At 40.2% G+C, this 20,950-nt stretch overlaps 1 protein-coding gene across 3 annotated transcripts in view; it reads right to left on the bottom strand.

Moving 5' to 3' along the window:
* Nucleotides 1–15,749: 15,749 nt before the first annotated feature.
* Nucleotides 15,750–20,950, bottom strand: part of LOC111140235 (dishevelled associated activator of morphogenesis 1) — a 96,742-nt gene continuing 91,541 nt past the window's right edge. For all 3 annotated transcript variants that reach the window (XM_022492564.1, XM_022492568.1, XM_022492561.1), the window contains 2 exons: nucleotides 17,438–17,608; nucleotides 15,750–16,339 (listed from right to left, as the gene is read on the bottom strand). In XM_022492564.1, coding sequence (XP_022348272.1) covers nucleotides 16,130–16,339; nucleotides 17,438–17,608 — 381 coding nt within the window. In that variant the 3' untranslated portion in view covers nucleotides 15,750–16,129. The remainder of the gene's footprint in view (nucleotides 16,340–17,437; nucleotides 17,609–20,950) is intronic.

Below are 20,950 nucleotides of genomic sequence, written 5' to 3'. Positions count from 1 at the left end.
TGCTGGCAAAGGCTTATATTGAAGAATATTAGTCATCAGAGCCTTGTTTATAATACTGATAAATATTTAACAGGTAGAGAACTTCTCAAATTCATAAAATTAAAATGTGAGGTAGTCACTAAATAGTCTGCCGTCACAAAACACCTACCAGGTTAAAAAGTTCTTTAACCTATTTTTTTTTTTTTGAAGATGAAAATCTCTCTATAGAATAATTCTAATTTTCTCCCCGCAAATCTCTCAATTTCTATCTGCAGAAAAGTTAATTATCTTCTCGGGAGCCTCCACAGGCAGAGAAAAGAGCAGGAACCCTGAGGACGATGTAACCTAAATCTTCAGCAAATTCACATTAATTTATTGCCTTCATCTTCACTCCAGTGGAGATCAGCCAGCTTGAGTGAATAGAAATTTGGTTTCGTGGTCAGGTGGAAGTCGGGAACACGTAGGGCAGTGGCTCTCAAGCCTCAGCATGCAGAAGGATCATCTGGGGAGCTGACTAAAATGCAGATTCCTTGGCCCCACTTTTAGAAATGTCTATGTAAGAGATGGGGCTTAATAACTTCATTTTAGTAATCCCCCAATATAGTTTTGCAGGTGACCAGCAGTAGGAGCATCTGGGGGTAGGGGTCGTACAAGCTGGAGAGAGAACCCCAGGGGAGACCTAGGGAAGCAAAAAGCACTGGGAAGCTAGGGGGAAGGTCAAAGAAGGAGGTGTCAAACATTAATATTGTTCCCGTACTTTCCATATAAACTAGTACTATTTACTATAATATCAGGACTACTGAACAGTCTGAAAGCCCTTTGTAGGCTGAACATGAGAACATGGCTATCACTTAACCATGATTTCCAGTGGAAAATATGTTTCAAGTTTTAAATGACTAATTCCCATCTGAACTTTAAGGATTCAATTTGTTCCTATACAGGCAACTTGTCTGTTACAACTTCCACACCACAGGGTTCCAACTAGAGTTTGGAAAACCACCCCAACCCTGATGTAACAATTTAGAGGTCCTTCAATTTTTCACAATGACTTTGGCTCATTTATCAAAATAGGAAGAAGAAAAAAGATAAACTTCATTTTGAGGCAAAAGACAGATACCCACTATCAAATAGAAGATTACACCCAATCTCAACTTAAAAACAACTACAGGGGCACCTGGGTGGCTCAGTGGGTTAAAGCCTCTGCCTTCGGCTCAGGTCATGATCCCGGGGTCCTGGGATTGAGCCCTGCATCGGGCTCTCTGCTCAGCGGGGAGCCTGCTTCCCCCCTCTCTCTGCCTGCCTCTCTGCCTACTTGTGATCTGTGTCTGTCAAATAAATAAAAATCTTTAAAAAAAAAAAACAAACGACTACAAATCAGATTTGAGCCTCCTTGTGCTTTACGAAGAGCTGTGGATACCCACTGCTTTGGGGGAACGATTGCATGAGGAATGAGGGATATAGCTTAAACCTTCTGTTCAACTTCCTTAGATTTAGTTTTGAACCTGGAACAGTCCCTTAAAATTCTATACATTTCAAATTCAGTAACTCTAAAGAATAAACACTTCAACAAATCTCTTTTGGCAAGCGAGGAGGAGGAGATAATGAACGGTGCCCATGCTGAGTATGTACACAGATGTGCTGCTGCACATTTGCAATTTGAGGACGATGATACGCTGTTTAAAAGGAAGTTCAGATGTGAGCTGGAACCAAGTTTGAAAATGTTGTCCACAGGAGGTGAGTTGGGATGGTGGTGGTTTCCATGTCTGTGTCAGTTGGGTACAAATGGGGACAGGATCCAAATGAAGTATCCAAATAAACCAATACAGAAATAGGTTCCTAAAGCACCACCCTGTCCTCACATTTTAATTCATTTCCAAAAGGAATATAAAGGCCCAAATGAAAGGCCCTGAGCTGGATGGTCAGTTTGAGCTGCTGAGGACTGAGGGTGTTCGGGCTAGATGCGTGATGATTCCAGTTTGAGCGATAAAACCCTTGGTTCAAACAGAGTCCTTTGCTGAAGCAGAAGTAGAAGCCTGGTGCCTTGCTGGCCTGGCCCCTCAGTCCCTTCACCACAACGGATCAGACACTTCCATCCATCAGGATTCTTTAATTCCAAGCAACAGATTCTGACTTGGGCCAGTTTTCAGACTGCTGGGGGAACAAATGAACTAAGGTTCAGAAAAGCCTGGAACCAGGAGAGCTCTGGAATTGTGGGTAGCCAGAACGAAAGGGCAGCCTCTTCAACGATTGTCGCTGGAACCAGACTTGTGCTCCTCAGCTCTGGTCCCCTTGGTTGGGTCACATGTCCATCCCTTGATCTAGAGGCATGGGGACATCTTTGGGTAGGAGAGGATGGTTAGCAGGAGGGGCGATTTGATCACAGGAAACTAAAACATGTGTCCAGTACGGTCCTTCAAGGTCCCTTCCAACCCCAGGACCCAGGATTCTAGGACTTCTGTTATTATTACTCTTCCCGCTTGCTCTTATCACAAGTAAAAATTTCTGTAACTATGTTTGTGGTGGGTGTTGACTAGACTTATTGTGGTGGTCATTTTGCAATGCACACAAACATTGGATCGTTATATTGTACACCTGAAGCTTACATAATATTTTATGTCAAATAGATCTCAATAAATAATGAAAAAAAAAGAAAATGTTTCTTAAAATTAAAAATCTGTACTAAGATAGTGATAAAGATGGGAAAAAATTTGACCCATCTTTCCCCTGCCTAAAAAGAAAAAGATAATTTCCACGCAACAGCAATCCAAAGTGACTTCAGTGAGTTAACTGTAGGCTTTGTTCAAATTTTAAATTTTAATCTCAGAAAAGAGTAGCACTAATACAGAAATGAAAACAAAATTGGGGGGATAAGAGCAATGTCTTTTGCAATTGCTTGTTTATTGAATATGTGTTAAAGGCTCGGATTTTTTTGGTCCGATTTTGCTTGAAATTGTGTGACACTGGGTACATTTCTTAATCTTCCCAAGCCTCAGTTTCCTTATCTGTAAAATGGGAGTCATTGGGTTTTCATTGGGTTGTTTTCTGGGAAATGCTTTTTACAGTGCCCTGCCTTCATAAACGTAGTTATTGTTATTATCCGAAAAGGGAATTTTATCTCAAACATTAATCATGAATATTTATAGTCACATTTTATTGAGTTCATTTTCATAAATTCATTAAAGCCTGGAGACAGAGTGAACAGATAGATATTCTCAGCTTCTTAACAACCAAGCCAGGGGACTAAGAAAGTGAATGGTGGTAACTCCCTGAAGGCGCCAATGTGTATTCTGTGAACACAGACATGTCACAGGGGTTGTGCCGAGGTACACAGCTGGTATTAGCATTTGCCAACAGCTGGGGCTATGCTGCGGGAAGAATATTACACATGCTTACTTCAGAGATTTACCCTGCCTTTTCCTGAAACAGTTTCCTGCCCAGTGACTTCCTCAAAACGGCACCGAGTCCATATTTCTGTAGGATTGTGATGTAATCAAATCTGTATATCCTCCGCCCTTTGACAAAAGGGCGGGATTGCTATGACTCTTGGTTTCATCATCGTGATGACTCAAGTACAGATGATTTTAGGCCAACAGTGTCTCCTGGGAATTATGAAACCCAGGCTTCCGGAAGCAACTCACTAAAGGATTTTAAAACAAAGAGGTACTGAAGTCTGGGGAGAGAATTCCACTCACTTAGTTCATCATAAGCACCTTATTAGGAATGGGAAATGGGGAAAGGAACTGCTTCTAAAGCAGATTTACAAATTAGGCTGGTGTGACGGGAGTTATGTCTGAGAGGGAGAGATTCCTGCCCTCCCATTGACGGAACACACTTCCTTCCTCTGGGGGTCGGGAGCTGCAAATGCCAGTTGTTCAGAAAACTCCATGCCAATTCTGCTGAATTCCCCCATCTTATTATTTCTAAAACCGATGAACCCAAAGCATTTGTTTACCTTTTGATTCTTCACTGCGCTGCCCACTGGCGCTCTCAGAAGAGAAGGGTGATCCAGTACTTCTAGACTCTGCCTGGGGAGACACACGAACACACGGAATACTAAGACCGAGTAGAAAGCTGTGTGACACACGCACTCATTTTTGTGGCTCACAGGCCTGGTGGGGCTGGACAGCTCTGTGAACCCGGATGCACACTTGGCAAAACCCCTTGCTCAGCTGGGGGAGATTTCGATCAGCGAGCTTATCTCTGCTTGACGAAATAGCGTCCACATTTGTCACCAGGCAACTTGTTGAAGTCATTTCAGATGCAGGAAATCCTGTGTTTACTACCTAGGAAATACTACATAAAGATTGGGATATTTTTCCCCTTGTAATGCTCTTTCCACTTGAAATTCAGCAACAGAGCCACGGCTGATAAGAAGAACATTGGTCAGGAAATGACAATACGGTGATAGCCAACTGTACACAATAGGTCTTACTTCTTTGTTTCCAACCTGGTTCTCAAAATTGCTTGATAGAATCACTTCCTTCAGGGAGTCCAGTCACTCACAGGTTCATGTCTCTTGGGTGCTCATGCCTTTCGAGAGGCATTACCATCTCCCTGTAAATGTCTGAAAGGATGGGTGAGGGAAATGTCTGGAAAATACCGGACTCATCTGTAAAGATGCTGGGGGATCATGTATAAGAGGGACAGGAAGATCCTCTAGGGCTCAGTTAACCTAAATCATCTAAAGGGGAATGAAATCATTCCCTTTCGAAGTCATCAGCTTAAACAATAATATCTGTGCTTGTGACTAAAGAGCTTCCTCCAGCCAAAAGGTCAGGGAGCTATAAACAAAATCTGATGGACATTACATAATGTGATGAAAAGATGAAGTAATATGTTTTAAGGAAAAAGACAGCAATAGGGGCGCCCGGGTGGCTCAGTGGTTAAAGCCTCTGCCTTCGGCTCAGGTCATGATCCCAGGGTCCTGGGATGGAGCCCGGCATCGGGCTCTCTGCTCTGCGGGGGGCCTGCTCCCCTCCCCCACTCTCTGCCTGCTTGTAATCTGTCAAATAAAGAAATAAAAAAAAAAAATCAAAAAAAAAAAAAAAAAAGGACAGCAATAGAAGATATTGATAGAGCACTAGAAGAAGGATGAGCAGATGGAGAGCGTCGTTAGAAAGTGTCCAGCCCTGGGGCACCTGGGTGGCTCAGTGGGTTAAGCCTCTGCCTTTGGCTCAGGTCATGATCTCAAGGTCCTGGGATCGAGTCCCGCATCAGGCTCTCTGCTCAGCAGGGAGCCTGCTTCCCCCCCACCCCGCCCCGCCCCCGCCTGCTACTCTGCCTGCTTGTGATCTCTCTCTGTCAAATAAATAAATAAAATCTTTAAAAAAAAAAAAAAAAGAAAGAAAAAGAAAAGGAAAAAAGAGAGAATCCAGCCCTGTCCAGGAGTTGCCAGGCTGAGAGTATTACTGTCCTGTTGGCAAGGCTAGAACAGGCAAGATTCTGCCTTCAATCTAACTTAGCTGTGAGATAGTCCTGTACTTGTTTTTTTTTCCCCCCCCTTTTGTTTTATTTTGGTTGTTTTCTCATTTGTAAGTTAAACTTTTAGTTCATTTTTAGTCATTTCTCTTTTTAAGAAATGAAGGCACTCACAAACTTGTCTTTGCCTTTGAGTACAGTTTTTGCTATACTCTGTGGGTAGTGGCTCTATTTTTATATGTAATGATGTTATATTCATAATTTTATAAATAAGACTTGACAGATTTAGCAAATAAAAATATAAGATCTCCAGTTAAATTTTAATTTCAAACAATAAATTTTTTAGTGTATGTCCCAAATATTGTACAAAATGTACTTATACTAAAAAAAAAAGGATTATCTGATATTACAAGTTAACTGGGTGTCCTGTATTTTTATCTGGCAACCCTATTATAAATAGATCTCAGATGTCATTTGGGTTCACTGTGACCCAGTATTTTTTGGAAGATGTTCCTCTCAAATGATTATGATGTTTTTTGCTTAAACCTTTAATGTTAAATTCTTTTCTTTTTGTGTATGTGTGGTTCATTTATGGGAATGTAACCATAGGTGAGTGGGTCCCAAAGAGGGACAGTTTCACTCCCCAGGGTCACATCTGACAAGGTCTAGAGAAATTTTTGGTTATAACTCGAGGAGGTGTGTTAATGGGTAGAGGACAGGGCTGCTGCTTAATATCCTACAATACACAAAACAACCCTCAAAATAAAGAATTTAATTTAGCATAAAATATAATAGCTACTGTTGAGAAACATTACCATAAACACTTGAAAAGGGGTCTATCATTTCTTAAGATATGTCTATTGATCAGTTTCATCAAATGTATTATTCACATCATCTCTGTTCGTATATTCAATCTCTCAGAGAAAGAGAGTGATCTTTTATTGACATCCTCCAGTATGTTAGACCTTGTTCCTGCTGCTGCAAACCTTTGGTAAACACAACAAATTTCTCTGATTTTATGGAGCTTTAATTCTACTGGGTTGAGCGAGATTAGGTGACATATTAAACAAATGATACTATATATATTATATATATATATAATATATATAGTATACACACACACACACATATATATATGTATACATATATCTTATGAAGAAAATAGATCAGAGAGTAGGAATAGGTACTGGGAAGGGTATAGGTTAAAGCTGTAAAATGAGCGGCAAGGAAGTCATTACCAAGAAGTTTATGTTGGTTTCCGTAGTGTAGTGGTTATCACGTTTGCCTCACACCCAGAAGTTTATGTTGGAAGAAAGGTGGGGAGGAGGTGACAGAGAAAGTGATGTGATATCTGGGGGAGGAGTGGTTTAGGCAAAGGAAACAGAAACGCAGCGGCTCTGCTGTAGGTCGCTGCTTAGTATATGATCAAGGAAGAAGAGGAAGCCAGTGCCGCTGGAGCAAAGGGAGGAAGAGGGAAAGTAGCGAGGATGAATGGGGTCAGAGGGGTAATGGCGCTGGCAAGCATCCAGATCATTTAGGGTGTAGGAAGCCATTGTGAGAACGGCCACATTGACCTCTAAGTGAGATAGAAAGCCCCTGGAGAGTTTAAGTAGAGTGATAAGATTTTACATACATTTGGAAAGCATCCCTTTGGCTGTTCGGTTGAAAACAAACCACAGGGGGACGGGGAGGTGGGGGAAAGGCTGAAGCAAAGAGACCAGTTAGGAGACCATTGCTATAACCCAGAAGGGAGAGGATGGTGCTGTGTCTGGATGGTAACAGTGGAGACTGTGAGACTGGATTGAATTCATCAGGCACACGTACACACTGCTGGTAGAAATACAAAATGGTTCAATCCCTATGAGGGGAATTTAGCAACCTTGAACGAAAAGACTTACTTGTCTATTCTTTGACCCAACAATCCCACTTCTAGGAATTTAAGCTAGAAATACACCTTCAATAATAACAAATAAAGAAGCACAAGGTTATTCACTGCAACATCATATATAATTGGGAAATATTGGAGGTCGGTTGAATAAGCAGTTACCTGCACACAAGAGAGTAAAAAAAAAGAGCGAGGTTGAAGATCTGTATGAGTTGACAGGGAGGGTGATCCCCAGCAGGTATTAAGTGTAAAAGACTCACTGTAAAAAAGCACACATGGCATGCTATTTTTTGTGCAAAAAAAAGGAAAAATAAGTAAACACACACATATCTGTTTATCATTACAAAAGAAACAAAGGAAAGATAAACCAGAAAACACTTATTTGGATACCTGCAAGGAAGGGTGGGGATACGGAGTCGGGTAAAAGGATATAGGAGGGTGACACTTCTTGGAATATACCTTTTCATACAGTTCTGGCTTTGAAATTGTTAGTGCCTACATGTTTTATTTACAAGTAAATAAAAATTAAATAAGAAGGAGACAAAACCCAAGTAACACTGAAAGAAAATGGACACAAATAAATCAGAGTGTATTTTAAATGATTACTGTAACCATAACAACCAAAGGCAGAGGAAAAAAAGAATGAACCCATCCTTGTAATTTATGAGCACAGTGTTTGGTTCTACATCTTGAGTCTGGAACAGAGAAGGATGTGGGGAGGGGAAGCAGAAGAGGGCAGAGGTCGCTTCTGTACTCTCCAGTAGGTTAGTTTTTTGTCATGCTATGTAAGAGGCAATTTTGAAACAACATTTTGTGCCTCTGGTTGGGATTCTGATAGGACCAATGGTGCATTCCAGCAGATGATGAAAAAACCTCAACATAACAAAAAAGAAACATCAGACACACACAAGACAAGACAGAGTTCAGAAAAGGGGAGGTGGGCTTGTATTCCCTGTCTTGAGTGCCCTTCCATCTTCAAAGCCAGGAATCCCAGTATTCCTACCTCTGCTTCTGTCCTCACATCTCCTTCTCTGTCTCTGAGCCTCCTGCCTCCCTCCTTGAAGGACACTTGTGATTACGCTGGGCCTGCCTGGCTGATCCAGGATCATGTGTGTCAAAATCCTTACTTACCTACCAAAGAGGACACATGCAATGTCCTCTTTGCCACGTAAGGGGATGTGTTCACAGGTTCTGGGGATTAGGACATAGGACATTCTGCCTCCCAGAGGACTATTGTTCAAAAACGTCACTATCATAGCACAGCAAGATCAGAGAGTGTCAGAAGCTGGGAGATAGGACAACTACAGCACTACCTGATCTTGAACTAGATCCCTTTTTTGGAGGAAAGGCTCCAGGATATTCGTTTTTCTATCAACTGACAAAATTGGAACTTGGGTCGTTGGTTAGATGAAAGTATCAATATAAATTCACAAAGTCAGTTAATGTACTGAGGCTCGGTAAGAGCACACTCCCTACTCTTAGGAAAGGCACACTGGAATACTCAGGAATTTTAAGGACCATGATGTAAGCAACTTGCTCTCACATGGTTCAGAAAAAGTCATTATGTGTACACAAACACACAAACGGAGAACGAGAGAAATGATGAAGCGAAGGGGGCAAAATGTTACCAATAACGAACCTGAGAAAAAGGGCATAAGGTATTCCTTGCTCTATATTAACTTTTGCAATTTTTCCTAAGCTTGAAATTATTTCCAAGTAAAGAGCTTTAAAAAAAAAAAAATCATCGATCTAACCTGTTACTTAGCCCCAAACTTCTGAGTTTACAGGTTTGAAGGCCTCTAAGGATGGGTGAATTCAGTATAGGAGGCAGCCTGATCAATGCTGGTCAATTCAAAGAGTTTGAAATTCTCTACAAGATGAACTCTAGGGGCACTTGGGTGGCTCAGTCAATTAAGCGTCTGACTCTTAATCTGAGCTCAAGTCTTGATCTCAGGGTTGTGGGTTCAAGCCCCGCATTGGGCTCCATGTTGGGCATGAAGACTACTTTAAAAAAAAAAAAAAAGAAAAAGTGAACTCAATTTGCTGGTGACTTTCACCAGTTGGTTGTAGCTCTGCCATCTGGTGTAAACAGACTAAGTCTTCTCATCTTCAGATATGAGGCAAGCTGTCAAATCGCCTGAGTAATGTTTTGCAGGCTTCAAGTTTCTTGTCAGTGGCTGCTTCTGAGTCTCTTTCTAAACCTCCTCACAGGGATGCATTTTCTTTTGTCAGAGTTGCTCTTAAAATGCAGCGTCCGTGAGAACACAGCACTCCAGTTGGGCCCATCCACTCAGTTTGATTTTTTCCTTCCTCTTCCAACCACACTCATCCTGGGTTACCACAACCTCTGCAGGGAAAAGCCCTGTTAAGGACAGACATTGATTTTTGGACGAAATCAGTGCACATAAGCGGTGCTGGGGCAGCCCCAGTGGGACTCCTACCTCAGGTACCTGGTAAAACAAAAGGAAACCCTCCCGTGAGCTTGTTCCACCTTCCCTTCCCACACAGCCAGGGCGGAGACCAGGCTTCTCTGGCTGGGGCTGGTAAACCGTGCAATTGGGAGAGTGTGTTTAATTTTAGGGAGGGAGTTGGCTGCAGCAAAGCCCTAGCTCCTGGGGACTTGGAGCTTTAGAGGCCAGAGGACAACATCCTAGAGTGCAAGTTTTGGAACTTCCCAAAAAAGGTGTTTGGGAGACTTGCCTAGGTTATAGCTCACTTCTGATGGCAGCAGACAAACTCTGGAAGTGAGTTCTTAGAGTCTGGTGCTGCTCAGAAATCAGTGCAAGGGACCTTGGGAGCCGTCTTCCTAGGGGAATCCTTTAAGGACTGTACCTAGTTCCAGGATCGATTAGGCTCATCTTTGCCACATTCTTGTGGGGGAAAGTCCATGATGAGGGTCACCTTTGGCATGTTTTTTTGAAGAAAGTCAATGCTAATTGCCCTCGAAGCATTATTTCCCCAGATCGTGTGAGAGAATCTCCTTTCCTAAGGGCATTAGTCCTTCAGCGGGGACCTCACTCCTACCGGTGCCTCCAGCCTACCTTTTAGTGTGAACTCACCAGCTGTAAAAATGTCAGGTCACTAAACAGCTGTTGCTTTTCAGGGTGAACTAGCTCACATTCAAGGCAGTAGAAGAGCTGTTTTCTGCAAAAACGCATTTTATGAGAGTTCTTAGTAATGAAGCTTTTATTATGGTGGAGGTTTGAGGGAAGAAAGACAGGGAGAGAAAAAGGACAGGCTCTTCTTGTGAGCCTTCAGATGACAGTCAACTTGCAGAAACTATCTTAAACTGGAAAACCTAAAGGCTTATCTCTGAACTGCCTGAGCGTGAATTAGCTTACTAGTGATTTTCTGACCGCACCCCCACCCCTACTCTCCTGCTTCTGAAGAGTTAAGGAATGGATAGCAAGATCCCTTGGGTGTAAGAGATAATCTGGAGGTTTTAGAGACGGGCTAAAGCCGCAAAGGGTCCTGGTCTGAACAGAATTTCAAGGAAGTATGAGAAGCGAGCCTGTTGGGCTTTACACACAGGGTGATACACACGGATGTGCGTGAGCTAGGGAAGTCAAAGGGCATAGTAAGTCATCGAAATGAATTTAGCTTAGGGGGTATGTGAAAGGGAGTAGGACAACTTGATTTGGTTGGAAAGAGTCTTGGTCATCCACATACGGGCTTTTCTCTTTTTAAGCAACTGGTGGAGACACTTCCTTCTCCCCCTGTGCCTGTCTTCCTGAGTCACGGCTCAGCATTATGATCACTTCCTCTCTGTGCACCTTTCCCATCCCAGGAAAGTCAGGGAGGTTCCTAAATCTGATTGGACTCAGGAAGGTTTCTCCACACTGGAGGTGGGGGTGGGGGAATGGAGTGAGGACACTAACAAGAGATGCTCACCATCCCATGGGGGCCTGCAGGTTCCTTTGCCTTAGCTATGTCCCCACTTGACCATGATGGGTGTAAATGAAATGAGCAATGGTACCGAAGGTCAATACAGAACTGTTTCTTCCTCCTTCCAGTAAAAGAAACTGTAGGCATAGAAGCATAAAAAACAAATACTTTATGTAAATGACATGAGAGAATTTTACTTGGGGACCTCTCTTTTTCCCATGGGGGAAGAAAAAAACATACCAAGGCTTTGATAAAAATAAAGATCTCCTTTGTCAAAAACCCCTAGTGTGCAATCCTATGTACATGTTGTTTGTTTGACACCATGGAAACATAGCTGATTGCAGTAGACAAAAGCATGTCAGGGAAAAGGCCAAAGGTTAGATCAAGGTTTTCCCCCCAAGACCAGTGAAAAATAATCCTGATTGGTCTTTGCTATGGAAAACATGAAAATCCTTATAAACAGGAAACTCCTTCCTCCAGGGCTTCCAAACTTTCTCCAAGATAAAGCAAATTATAGATTTTAAACCATCTCTTCATGGTAGACTCAGCAGGTTTTTGGACTTCAGTAGAGTTCATATTAATAGGGGCACAGGGATGTAGAGACAAACCAGTATACACATCACTTTTGAGAAAATGAGCACCAACCCCAACTTGGTGATGGTCTATAAATGAAAGCCCTAGAACCCTGACTTCAGATGTACACACAGTCCAGTGGTTCTTGAAGCTAGCTAGTGATTCGGAACTGAATGGTATCAGGCAGCCATTAAAGCTTGGGAGTTCTTGTTTTAGGTTTACTACTTGGTAGGAAACAGCTGATGTTATTAAAAAAAAAAAAAAAAAAAAAAAAGGGGGGGGCCTGGGTGGCTCAGTGGGGTAAGGCGCTGCCTTCGGCTCAGGTCATGATCTCAAGGGTCTTGGGATCGAGCCCCGCATCGGGCTCTCTGCTCAGCAGGGAGCCTGCTTCCTCCTCTCTCTCTGCCTGCCTCTCTTCCTGCTTGTGATCTCTGTCTGTCAAATAAATAAATAAAATCTTTAAAAAAAAAAAAAGGAACAAGAAGAAAAATTCAGAAAACTCAGAACTTGATCTTTTGAATAACTGTGTCTAAACTAGTTTATTTAAGACTATCCTTTTGCCTCACATAAGCCCATGTTAGATTACAGAAACCCTGGAGGGTTCAAATAGCTTCATCCCTTTAACAGAAGCACATTTTCCCCCAGCGATGATTTTTTTAAGGGAAAATGAAAACATAAAAGGAAACATAATGATCTGAAAGTTTCATATTTTTCTCTACTTCTATCAATACTCCATGAACAACGGAGTGTCTGGGTGGTTTTATACACAGCTCCACACTCAAATGTACAAACTGTTAATTGTATGTTCAGTTTGTGGGACGGAATGAAAAAACTGTCTACAACGCAGAAGGCTCTCTTCCATCAGAATGCCCTGCGCAAGAGAAAAGCAGTCGTCTTTGGATACCATGCAGTATCCATGGACTAGATGAAATATTAGATGGTTGACGATTTTAAGACTATCATGAGTCCATTCCAAAGATCAGAAGTGCTTAAGTCTGCTATTCACCACAGGACAATCTGTTTTCAGCTTGACTTCAAACTGGGCTGAGGATGGCCAGGCAATGTGGGGCCAAGAAAAAGCCCCAATTTTCAAAGGATATAATACACATCCCTTGCTCTGTATAGGTGACACTTCTCATATTGACCTATATCATAAATTAATTTTAAAAAAGGAAATGCTGGGCACCTGGGTGGCTCCCAGGCTGGGTTAAGGACATGACCAGGGTCCTGGGATTGAGACCTGTGTTGGGCTCTCTGCTCAACGGGGGGGCCTGCTTCCCTCCCCGCTCTGCCTACTTGTGATTTCTCTGTCAAATAAATAAATAAAATCTTAAAAAAAAAAAAAAAAAAGGAAATGCTTCTGAGTGCCTGGGTGGCTCAGTTGGTTGAGTGACTGCCTTTGGCTCAGGCCATGATCCTGGAGTCCCAGGATAGACTGCCGCACTGGGCTCCCTGCTCAGCAGGGAGTCTGCTTCTCCCTTTAACCCTCCCCGCTCTCATGCTCTCTATCTCAAATAAAATCTTTCCCAAAAAACAAATAAATAAATAAATAAAGGAAATGCTTCAAAATGAAATAGATTTTCATTCTCGAGACATTCTTTTCTGTATTGCCAGCTGAACAATTTCCCCAGTAGCTATACTGAGAAACCGTAACTCTATGGAGTCACACTAAAGAGGTTATAGAAAAGTGACAGAAAGAGGTAGCATATAGTAGTCTGTGAACATATTGAATATTACCAAAGCAGAAAACTACCATTCTAGGTCTGGTACATACAAGCTAAAAAATATGTATGTGTTCTTGACTTAGGAAACAATTGGCAATATTTAAATTTAATAGTACAAAGAAGTTTGATAATGCTGTTTTAGTAACTCATAGAAAGCATATACATACACCCAATGAATTCATCTCTTTATTGCATATTGTTTTTTTAAAAAAATGTACAATCTCATAACACATACAACATTTTTTTTCTTGGTACTATAACAACAGTCTTGCACCTAGAGACTAAGAGGTTCCAACTACTAAGCTAATAAGATACAAGACATATAATTAAGTTTACAAATTATAATGCTTTCTTTTTGGCATTAATTTAAAAAAACAAACAAAAAACTTTAAAATACACACCCAAGAGAGAAAAGTGGCTACTTACACCAGCACCAATCTAAAAAGTAGATTTTTTTCAACAATGGCACATGGAATTACCTGCACAAAGCTTTTGGGGAAAGAAACCAAAATGGAAACGGTAAAGGAGGCCTACCAGGATGGCCGAATCAAAATGAGGATGATTACAAAGGGCAAGAGGGACACGCTAGGGGCTTGCTCCTCTATGTGACTCTCCATCCACTTGTCCATTCCTTAAATTGTAAAACAAAGCCATTTTCAAAATACAATTCCAAAATTGAGCCAGACCAAATTTCTCTTACTATAAATAGAAAAGAAGATAGAGGCACTTTTGTTAAGGAATAGACACATCCATCATCGTCTCCCATTCCTCATCTCCAAGCCTCTTGGAGCAAAGTCTCTGTCTGCACCTTTAACCCGGTGGATTTGCAGACCTTGGTTACTGGGGGCTGGGGAGCACAACCTCTGCTGTGAGTTTATGACCTTATTTGCTAGTCATTCACTTCCATAAAATGGGTACAAAGTCTCTAAGTTTGCAATGAGGGGGGAAAATGTAAAAACCACTGCTCTTGACCACCCTTAGAGCACTATTTCACAGCTTTCAGATAGTGCAGAGACCTTCCCATCTGCACTAAGCATTATAGTTTCTACAAATCATTTTTAAATAGCATGATTCCTGTACAGTGCATATTGGTATTCTATTCACCCCTTTATCCCCATTAGAACATAAGCTCCTTGGGGCAGGGACTTTGTCTTGCTTCTCACTGTAGCCCTACTAAGCCTGGCACATAGTAGGTGTTTAATAAATATTTGTTAATTGACTGAAAAACTCAATTTAGTGAGTAAATAATGTTCTAGTGCAACAGGACAAACTATTCTCTCCACAGGAAACCCAACCACAACACGAATGATAGAAAGAAAAGAGAGAATCTTAGCCCCCTCCCCCACTACAAATAAATAAAGCAAAGCAAAAAAAAAAAAAAAAAGTAACAGTCCTCTTTATATATAATTTAAGGATATTAAGAGTTGGTAGGTTAATGGTAAGCATCTATATTTTATTTTCTAATGTTCATTGTTTTTATTCATTTCTCCCTGAGAGCTTCATCTTTTGGACTGAAATTTTACAGGTAGCTTTATTGACACACAATTTAAAATGACAACATATAAACAACAAACCACTTCAAACATACTTAGAGATAAATAGATCTTGGCATCTCTGTCGATGTTGACATTTTGTGCATCCACTAAGTGTCCTTTAGTCCAGACCATATTGACAGAAGATGCAGCTTGTCCTAGAAAATAGGAAAAAAAAAAAAAAAAAAAAAAGGAAAAAAAAAAAGGCACCCCATAAAAAATTTTAAATAACTTTTATCCCGTCAGAGAATTCCTCCTTTTAGGTCTTGGGTGGGAAATTTTATTTTTAAAGTTTATATATCTATATTGTTAGAACAACAAGCACATTCTGGCAATCTTGTTCTTTAACAAGAGCGTGAATTGCATTTAGATAAATAGTTTTCTTTTCAAAAGCAATGTAAATAAATCTTCAAGAGTGCTTGGCAGAGAACTTGATGAAATTAGGGGAAAAAATTGATGCCCAAGTTTTAAATATATAAAAAAAGTCTGACTGACATTCTACATAATTCAGATTGTGTGCAAGATGTTCTCAAGGAACATTTACAGAGTGCGGCCCCACACCAACGTCGGCAATTCTAAGCTGGTCCTATCAATTACTGATGCAGTACACCAGTGTCACATTGTCACCTATCAAAAACCGTTTTAAATCTGTATTTTTCCAACACTAGTTTTACCAAAGAAAATAATTTCAAAGTATACCAAGCTTGGAAACCATAAAATATTTCTCAAGCCTTTTTTTTTTTTTTTTTGCTTTTGTTTTTCCTTTTTACTCTAGGGAATGTCTCTGTCACCTCTTTCAGGAGATTGTATTGTGCTTCTGAACAGCCATGGTGTTCAGGGGAAGAAAATGAGCCATATTCAATACAAATGCATACACAAAGGGTTTCTGAGCACATACATTAACATAGATTTTTTTTAACCATACATATAGGTCTCCAGACAACACTCAGACTTCTATATACATTTTTTTAATATATATGTACACATACATTTACATACACACACATTCACACATTCACTCACAGATGAAAGAAGAAATTGCCACTGTTTGGATTGCAAGGCAGTGTTATGAAAAGTTCTAGTCACTTCAAAGGGCTGCTAATGAGCTTTCTAAAAAAAGTATCCAAGGAAAATTAGAAATTAAGTTTTGTGACTGGTCTCTCTCGGCTGCTGTCTGTCATCTGGTTGGTAATACGCTTGCGATTCCGTTTCAGCTTAGAAAGGTCTTTGTCAAATACTTCTCCTGAGCGTAGAGCTGAAACCAGGTCATCGAACTCTCCACCCTCTTCACTATTCTCTTTTGCCTTCCTCATTTTACGTTCCCTTTCACGTTGTTCTTTGAGCTGTAAATAGAAAGCAACCTTTTACAAAAGTGTCAAAGTGTTGTTTTGTTTTCAGTGGAGATGAAGTCCTTGAAATATGGCCATACTCCAGTCACATCAACCCGTGTGCATCCAACAGCTGCTAACGCCCTTGGACCTCACAAGAGACGGGGAACTGGGACGTGAGGTCTTATTGTAGAAGCAATGAATAATGAAGATTAGACACTAACCATCTAGAATCTAGGTAAACCTCATGATATTCTAGTTAAAACAAGAGCAACTAGAATAATTCCTATGCCTATCATGGAACCAGGAAGTTATCACTGAATAGACCCCAAATATTTGATTTTTTTGAAAATATTTTATTTACTTGATAGTATAGAGAGACTAAAGCAAACACTCATAGGGCCACTTTCCTCACATCAAAGGCTTAGCTTCTATCTCCTGTGGATGCCTGGAGCTGGCTACACATGCGTTATTATTATTAAAAACCAAATTATACATGCATTATAGAAAATTTACACAATTCATATAAACAAAGGTGGGAAAATCATCCTTAATCCTACTATTAAGAGCTAACCATTGTGAGCTTGCTGGGGGTATACCCCACCACTATCACTTTCCTTATTAACACTTACCTTACCAAAAAAAAAAAAAAAAAAAAAAGATTTACACAGAAATAATTTTGTAAACTTTCTTTTATCATTAAATATTCTTTGAAAACATGACTTCCAAGGACTGCATATTCCATTAGGTAGCTATTACACCATTTAAAGCTAATGCCTGGTTGGTAAACATTCAGGTTGTTTCCATGTGAGGGCTATTATAAAGATTGTGGTTGGTTCTCTTTGGGCAAATTTAGGATTATTTCTTTATAATAATTTCTGGGAAATGAAACTCCAGATCAGAAGATGTAGAAATATATCTTTTCAGTCTTTGGACATACACTGCCTGACTGCCTGAGAGAAACTTACAGTGACTCAAACTCAGAGCAGCATTCTAGATAGTACTTCGATGCCCTCCTTCCTGTTGGCACATCACAGCGCCGTCTACACACCAAGCAGCAGCCGCTCTGGGATTTCCAGGAGGTGGAAACAGCTGAGATCCTCATTATCTTACCTGAGCTTCCATGCGAGCACGGCGTTCCTCCTCCTCCTTCTTCTTTCTCATGTTTTCATTCTCTTGTTTGGCTTCTGACACAGCTTGAAGAAACTGATCAAAAATGCCAAAGAACTCATCCGGCTGGATTTTGCCAGCCTCCTCCCCAAAGTGTTTCACTGCTTTAGTAAACTGGAAGAAAAAAAGGCGGGGGAGGTTTAAGAAGGTCAGGGTTCCAAAGGAATTCTGTGATCAAACAGAAATCTCTCTAGAAGCAGTGACATTCAGAAAGACTCAAATATAACTCGCTGGAGTTCAATGAGCCTGTATTTATCTGTGGCTGCTGAACAGGCCCATCAATCAGTGCTGAAGTAAAAAATTTAATACTCCTCGGCTTTTGAAACTATTTATTCTTTTCCACCTCATTTCAGCTTAACACCAATGATTACCTACTCTGACTTTTTATTAACTAAACAGTAGTAAAAACGAGAAAGCAAAATATCACAGGGCAGAGCACTCAAGACGTAAAACTAATAGCAAACTCGGCAGGGGTAGGGAAACTTGTACTTTTAACTTTTCTTTGAAGCAGTTTAATATCATTTATTGGTGCCATATGGTTAATATCAAAAACAAATGGGATCCAGTGCTTCTTAGCTGCTTTTTCTAATCCTAAATAACGCTAGCATTGTGATATATCCTGAGCCTCAGTTAGAAAACAGTCACGGACTACAGAATCATTAATGCAACACCGAATTTATGACTGAGAATACAAATTTATTCCAAATTCTTTGTTAGAGAGAATCCCTTTTGGTGCAAATCCTCTCAAAACAGCTAAAATGCAAAATATTAAGGTAGAGATAAAAAAAATTAATACAAATATATGTCTCTTATAACAAAATAGTTATTTCCAGTCTCCTCAGTATTTTTTCCTCCTTTGAGTTGGTCAATGTGTCAGTTTATTTAAGATTTTAATTCTTTAAACTGAAGTATAATTAACATACAGTGTTATATTAGTTTCAGGTGTACAACATAATGTTTCACCAATTCTATACAGTATTCAGTGCCCACCAGGAAAAGTGCAGTCCCCATCTGTCACCAAATGTTATTACAATTTTCCTGATTATATTTCCTATGCTGTACTCTCCTAGTTTTAGTTCTCCTGGTAGTTATCTTCATAACTCAAGACTGCATGACTTTAGGAGTCTTAGCAGTATCATGACTATCCAAAAAATGTTCAATGCCAGTCATAATGTTTGTTAGAAATTTTCTTCCCTCTGTAAAGATCTAATGCTGTTACTCCTAAGCTACTAAGGAAGGTGTTTCCAGCTTCGGAGTCAAATGAATTCTCATTTTCTATGCCTAATCAACTACTTAACATTTTCCAGATCTCTAATTTTCTTTTCTTTTTTTCTAATTTTCTTCATTTAGACTATGAAGTATTGGTGCAGTGCCCCCAACCCAAGAATTTATAGTTGCTTTTATTTTTCTTGCATTATCTGCCTTTATTGTATTTTTTTCTGATATTTCGGTAACACTATCTCCCTATAGGAAATGGTTTTAGTATTTATTCTTTTTTCCCCCCTAGTTTTACTGAAATATAATGGACATATAGCACTGTATAAAATTAAGGCGTACAGCATAATATCTTGACTTCAGTATATTGTGAATGATCACCACAACAAGTTTGGTTAACATCCATCACCCCATACAGATACACACAAAAGGGTCTACTTTCCTAGTAACTTTCAAACACAGCATGCAGCAGTGTTAACTACAATCATGATATTGTCCATTACAACCCCTATACTTATCTTAGCACCTTTTGGCTACCTTCTTCCAATTCCCCATCAATATTTATTCTGAGATAAAACAATTATAAAGTTATATGTGTGTGCATATGACATCTTATAGTTGTCATGTTATATCTTTAAATTTGTAATAAAAATGTTCTTTTGCCATTTCTCTCTTCACTGAGGAGTTGTTCTCAATGTTTTATTTATTTGGAAATATTCTATTAGAAACCAGAGTTCTGGGGTGCCTGTGTGCTCAGTTGGTTAAGCGTCTGCCTTCAGCTCAGGTCATGATGCCAGGGTCCTGGGATTAAGCCCCATGTCAGGCTCCCTAGTATAAGAAATAGGGCTCCTCCCTCTCCCATTCCCCCTGCTTGTGTTCCCTCTTGCTGTGTCTCTGTCAAATGAACACAGAAAATTTTTATTAAAAAAAAAAAAAAAAGAAAAGAAAAGAAATCAGAGTTTTTTGTTTTTTTTTTTTTTTAAGATTTTATTTATTTGACAGACAGAGATCACAAGCAGAAAGAGAGGCAGGCAGAGAGAGAGGAAGGGAAGCAGGCTCCCTGCTGAGCAGAGAGCCTGATGTGGGGCTCGATCCCAGGACCCTGGGATCATGACCTGAGCCAAAGGCAGAGGCTTTAACCCACTGAGCTACCCAGGCACCCCAGAAATCAGAGTTCTTTAGGGAAAAATATTCTGTTTATACTCCACACACAAAGCTCTAGCTTGCCTTCATGGCTTTATAAGCTAATTTCTAAAAGTTCTGGTATGAACAAAATGGCATTAGATGGCCTGAGTCTCTAAAGCATTTAAGTTCATGCACTCCAAGCCATCCTGAATGATCTTTTTATCTAGGAATTCTAGTGATGATGAAGTCATGTATATTTTGGTCTAAGAAAACTAGTCCCAGACTAAAGTTCCCACACTAAAATTAAAAAAAAAAAAAAAATAGTAGGTTGTGCATGAGCGAGTGTTTTTATACCACAAATTAACTGTAGGGTTGATTCTTATAAAAATGTTTGAGCCCTCAAGGAAGTAGATTCTATACTGCCTGGTTAGGGTGGGGTTGGGGAGTTCCTTCCTTTATAGATCTCTATCATCCAAAGTGGTGAGGCATATATAAGACACGGGTGGGGGCGGGGGTTATCACAGAGGCTGCTGACATCAATCATGGGACAGCAGAAGCTGGACTTCTAACAGCAGTCCTCTGACCATACATTATCTTTCCATTTACTTAATTGTGTTGGAGGTGTGGTTTACAGTTGAGACTAGCTAATGTATCCTAATACAGTCTTCTTCTGAACTGTAAGCAGTTGTTTATGTACACTACACATAAGCAAACATCCATATCTATTAACTAAACAGACGACTACAGTGAAATGACTTCCATTACTCAAGTTAGCAAAAGAAAGTTAAAGCAAAAGGCTATTGTGGCAACTGAGAAATGAGCAGTGTGGAAGAGCTTGACAGGACGGGGTAGGGGTTTAAGATAACTTATTAACAATGGGGGGGGCGTAAGAGAAAAGATGTGTACATGCATATGTATATAAATGTGTATTCACTTTGGAGGAGGAAATGGGGGGTGGGGAGGAGCTGAAGTCCTAGTTATTAGCCAATGAAAACTTTTCCTTTAGAGGAAATCAAAATTTTGAAATAGCAAGAATCTAATAACCTAAAGCACTGTATTATTAAAACATATGCCTCAGGCGCCTGGGTGGCTCAGTGGGTTAAAGCCTCTGCCTTC

Source organism: Enhydra lutris, unplaced genomic scaffold, assembly GCF_002288905.1.
Source record: "Enhydra lutris kenyoni isolate GAN:26980312 unplaced genomic scaffold, ASM228890v2 scaffoldscaffold4, whole genome shotgun sequence".
Lineage (NCBI taxonomy): Eukaryota > Metazoa > Chordata > Mammalia > Carnivora > Mustelidae > Enhydra > Enhydra lutris.
This window is presented reverse-complemented; position numbering and strand designations above follow the sequence as displayed.